This window comes from Haliotis cracherodii, unplaced genomic scaffold (assembly GCF_022045235.1).
Source record: "Haliotis cracherodii isolate W230 unplaced genomic scaffold, xgHalCrac1.p SCAF_15, whole genome shotgun sequence".
NCBI classification, from domain to species: domain Eukaryota; kingdom Metazoa; phylum Mollusca; class Gastropoda; order Lepetellida; family Haliotidae; genus Haliotis; species Haliotis cracherodii.
Window position 1 is genome coordinate 34,555,945 of NW_027266270.1, and position 4,936 is coordinate 34,560,880.

The following is a 4,936-nucleotide window of genomic DNA, read 5'->3' on the forward strand; positions in this document are numbered from 1 at the left end:
GATAAGTTGAAATTGTTCAGGTTCTACTGCACCTGATGGAGTCAGAGGGGTTTAAATCAATAAAAGAAATATAAAACCCCACTTGACTAGTATTGATTTAAACCCCAGTGCATGGAACTAAAATGGGGATTAGGTGCTTACATTGGGACACGGCTGATTGCGTGCCGTCGCATCCCGGAGACGATGCAGATCATTGTTCTAACCATTTCTATCTTGTTTGTAAGGCTGAGACCTGGTTATTCATAAGATGACGGGAGAACACCCATGAGCATTTACAGCCCAAGAAGATCAGGTTTAGAACAGGTCTTCAGCAACTTATGCTTGTCTTATGAGGTGACTATGCTTATTGGAGGCGACTTATGGGATCAGGTGTTCAGACTCGCTGACTTGGTTGATACATGTCATCATAAGCCAATTGCATAGATCGAAGCTGATGTGAATCACTGGATTGTTGACTTGATTATATACAGATGTCCGTCATATGGCGGAGTGATACATTCAAATTGAACAATCAAACACAAACATTAATATATACATGATATGGAGGACCTTTCAACAAGCCAAATGGATTCTCTATTAGATCAACGTTTGGAAAGTATTTGAATGAGCTACCAATGGTGGGGGTTCTTTTAAGCAGTTGGGCTGCTTTGACCTCCCACACTGTTGGCATCAACGATCAGTTGAGGTGAAATTTGTTGAGAATAAAGTAAGCTATCATTAAATAACACATAGGTTACTATGGATTCTAACCATCAACTAAATAAATCCTTGAAGCTTCAAGGCGCAGCTCTGTAAATGTGCAGCCTAGATGCAGTGTTTGTGCAGCTTAATGAAGTATAAGATAATGTTGTGCTTGACCTTGGTTTTTGGCAAAGGAAGGAAAAGCAGACATGTCAAAGGAAAACAAAATTCAAATGATGTCCATCACTAGATTATCTGGTCGAGACTTGATCATTTACAGCCTGTCGACATCTCGCTGCAATATTGCTTATTGCAGCATAAAACAACAAACAAATTCACAGTGATGGATGAATTCCCTGTCCATTGCACCACCACATCACTCTGTCCGACTACTGGACTGCAATTCTGCTTATGTTCAACCTTTGTCGTGGCAGTTTTGACAAGAACGTTATTAAAAAAGACACCCAAAAATCAATATATTAACAAAACACTTTATTGTGTGTAGCAATGCACATGCATACAAGCATGACAAATACGTCTTCATGTGACTATCAGTGTGTTGTATATAATCCTTTACAAAATTCATCCACACACAGTTCCATTATATACACAAGGGAAGGATATTCCTTCCAACAAAACCAATTTTCAGAGACACTGGGTTACAGATATATCATCTCAACCTGTCACTGTTTATACCTGTTGGAGATTTTGTACCAAAGACGGACACCCTGTACAATAGACTAGGGCCTAGTTGACAGCTATGAATTGTTTATACAATCCAATCTCTTCTGGAGATTTGTTTTGAAGACAATACAAAGGATTGGCAGCTTGATAGTAGACCTCAACTGTCTTCATGCAAGACTTGTATATTATGTGTACAAGTCTGGCTGGCGTATCCGAGAAGCTTTGTCTTTGTTTCGTGCATGTTCTTTCAACATAGTCATAACTTCACTGTCAAACTCTTCTGGCGTAGGCTTGGCACCTGAAACAGTAACAGGAGATTTCATACAGATCTTCTGATGAAAAATTCAAGCACTCTATCACGTTTTGATTTTGGTTTTGGTTTGTTGTTTAACTCTACACTCAGCAATATTATAGCTATATGGCAGTGATCTGTATAAATAATTGAGTCTGGACCAGACAATCCAGAGATGGATATCATGAGCATCGATCCACGAAATTAGGACACGATGACTTGTATCAAACCTATTCTAACCCGGATCTTCACAGGTCTTTCATCATGTTTATTGGGACTTGAACTTCAGGGGTACTGACACTCGAATGGCAATCATTAACAAGTGCCCTATTCATTCCATACACTGATTGTCTTCAGGATAATAAAGTATTTCGTCAATCACTTTTAAAGGATTTCATTGACTTCACAAGTGGTATCATCTAATGTGTTAGGCTGTTCTATTCTAAAGTGAAGGATATTCCTCATCTATGGTGGTTAAGATTCTGCCAACATTAAATCTGCAAGGCAATAGATTACAATGGGTTAAAGGTTATGACAAGCTTTAATAACACTTCACATATGGCAACATATGCACAAATTAAACTTTAAAGAATAAAAAAACAAATCTGAAATAACATTTAACCTGCATTATTACCACCTTCATTATTTCTTTTTAAAATAGAAAACGATTGGCCTGTCTGGCCTGATCATGCTAAGAGTGCCCTGAAAATACTAAACAGGTTCAAACCGTGCACTTATTGTTTAAGGAAGTAGTCATGGTAGTTGGGAATTTATCAGAGGCCAATATTCGGCCCCAAGTCAAGTAAACGACAACGAAGACTCCCAATTTGAATAAAATAATTCACAAAGTCTCAGATGTTTACCACTTTGTGAAACCCACGAGCACGGGTATGGTGCTGACAAACCTAGAAACATAATTGAGGTGAACCAGGATTTGAACCCACAATCATAGGTTTCTGGCATGCCCAAGGGACGCACAGCGAATCGCAAGGAATACATAGGATTAGTTGAAAAATTACAGAAATTGGTAAGGGTTTCTCTTGTATATCATCACAAGCACGAGTGACGACAATGTGTTTCTACTAGCCCTGACCACCCAATAAAACTTCATTCTTACAATTTCATATCATTTCTGTTTTGTGTTCATCTGTTTACAAATCCTGTCTCTTTCAAAAGAGAGGCATAAAATGAACGTTTTGGGAAGAGTTTCATTCCCCCTCAAAGTGGTAAAGAAAAAATATACATATGGACAGGATGGAAGGGAAGCATTTCTCAAAGAATGTTTCAATCATCATGATTCTTTTTTAACCTCACACAATCTTAAGAGATCAGGTTCACATTAATAGGTGACCAATTTAGTTTCCATTCTGATCACCCATGTAATTATACCACGACTTACCGGTGACCCAGTAGTAGATCTCCCAGTCATTGGTGGGTTGGTTGATGAGTCGGTCGTACAGTAGGAGCTGGGATTCATTCAGACTGTCCAGATGCTTGGCAGCAAAAGTACTGGAAAAAAGTATTACGATAATTGCAACAAAGTGATGCAGGTTTTATATGTTTACTACGTTGGTGAATTCCACAACAATGACTAAGAGTGAACCAGGATTCGGACCTATGGTCACGGGCTTGTGTCAGGCCTGAGGAACGTAATGTTGCACTGCAAACTGCAGGGTCTTAGACTTCTGTGACGCCCCTGGCGTCTTAGACAGCTGTGACGCCCTTGCTACAAGCAAAGATCTAAAATCTCAAGCTGACTCTTGATCAACATCAATTTTTACTGCAGAAACAACTTTCAACCTTTGACATGTTTGCACATATAATGTCAGACAGTAATAAACTGATAGCTAGAGTCGGTGGCAGTTTGAATAGATAAAATATACCAGAGCAACTAAACATACTAAATATTCTAAAGGACAATACTTTTACATCAAGTCATAAAAAGCAGCCAGTAAATCTTGATGGGTTTATCATGTTTATAGTCATAATAATGTGAGTGCATGGGATTTTCATTACCCATTATTCGAGTCTCTTACCAGTGAACGAGTCCTAAATGTCACACATTGCCAGTCTGGTAATAAAGTGACCATTGTGATGAAAGATTTGTTCAATGCTGAAAATTCATCAACTAAATTATACTCCTTAGCCACTAACAAACCTGAGCAGGAGGCCATTCTCCAGCATGCCTCTTTTGCGACTCTGATACAACAACCTGGCTCTCTTCAGTTCAATGTCCTCATTGGTCTTCTCCACGTAGGCAGGTATTGGAGGATCCATGTCGGACCCAGCATCTATAGGGCCGGAACTCAGCATCCGCCCAAACACTGGAGTTGGCAATCTCTGAAACAGGCAACAATTCTCTATGCTGTGGCATCAACTAATTTGTCTTACAGTACACAAGCCTTGATGGATGATAATTCCCTAACAGCATATTTAAAAATAGAAGCAGTAACCATGGTAACTGAGGCTGGGAAAGTCAACTTGTTTGCAGATTTTTGGGTTCATAACTTTTAAGAGAATACATTTTGGAAGGAAACATTTTGTGTACTCAGAACGCTATTGTTTGAAGAGCTAGCAATTAGCACATCTCCGATAATATAAGCGGACTGGTACATAGCTATGGCTGCCCAACTAAGGCCGGCCCCTCATAGTGCTTCTCTGTCTACTATGTCAGCAGATCTAAGCTCAAGCGCACCGTTTATTAGAATTATAGATCTAGGATAATATTGATGATGTAATATTAATGAGGTTATCTTTCCTCAACGTGTAACGCGTTTGAGTATCTTCAAGTGCGTTGGTTAACGACAAGATCCCCAAATGAATGACGTAATTCAATTTACCATCTCCATTATACCGAAGCCGAAAGACGATTTTCAATGTCAATGTCAAACTTGTTTCCAGAAATGTGCTGTTTAGTTGCTGTCCAAACTATTCTTATGACAGGCAACATATATACACTCAACATTTGCATTTATATCTGTGTTAATTGTAGCTTCTAGTAATACGTACATGCTGACGAACCTGATAGATAAAACACCTTATCCCAAGAAATGTTTTCGCAAGCCCTGCCATATTTATCTTTATGTAACAAATTTAGAGTTACTTGCCCTTGAAAGGGGAGGTAATACCGCTCGAATGAGTAACGATGTCGAACTGAGTCAGTGATCGTCATAGGCAAGATCAATCCGTTGTATTTCAGTGTGTTGGAGAATATGACTGAAAAAACGTTTTAATGACGAAGGCAAGTATTTAGATACTAGTGTAACGCCTTGTGACACA

At 39.0% G+C, this 4,936-nt stretch overlaps 1 protein-coding gene across 2 annotated transcripts; it reads right to left on the reverse strand.

Annotated features, from left to right (window-relative positions):
- Nucleotides 1-1,189: 1,189 nt before the first annotated feature.
- LOC139462082 (succinate dehydrogenase assembly factor 2, mitochondrial-like) lies at nt 1,190-4,736 on the reverse strand. Of its 2 annotated transcripts, none has more exons than XM_071243582.1 (4): nt 4,667-4,736; nt 3,816-3,997; nt 3,057-3,166; nt 1,190-1,663 (listed from the first exon to the last, which is right to left on the reverse strand). In XM_071243582.1, exons 1-4 carry the CDS (start codon nt 4,727-4,729, stop codon nt 1,551-1,553), a joined length of 468 nt encoding a protein of 155 aa, XP_071099683.1. In that variant the 5' UTR covers nt 4,730-4,736; the 3' UTR covers nt 1,190-1,550. The 2 variants fall into 2 exon arrangements, with proteins under 2 accessions (XP_071099683.1, XP_071099684.1); XM_071243583.1 differs by having other exon boundaries at nt 1,191-1,663; nt 4,679-4,736.
- Between the last annotated feature and the right edge of the window lie 200 nt (nt 4,737-4,936).

Excerpts from the sequence above, each read along its gene's own strand:
- LOC139462082 (XM_071243582.1), bottom strand. The coding sequence starts at position 4,729 with ATGGCAGGGCTTGCGAAAACATTTCTTGGGATAAGGTGTTTTATCTAT. Across the intron at positions 3,167-3,815 it reads GAGAATGGCCTCCTGCTCAG|TACTTTTGCTGCCAAGCATC; the intron begins GTTTGTTAGTGG and ends ACTTTTTTCCAG. Across the intron at positions 1,664-3,056 it reads GATCTACTACTGGGTCACCG|GTGCCAAGCCTACGCCAGAA; the intron begins GTAAGTCGTGGT and ends TTACTGTTTCAG.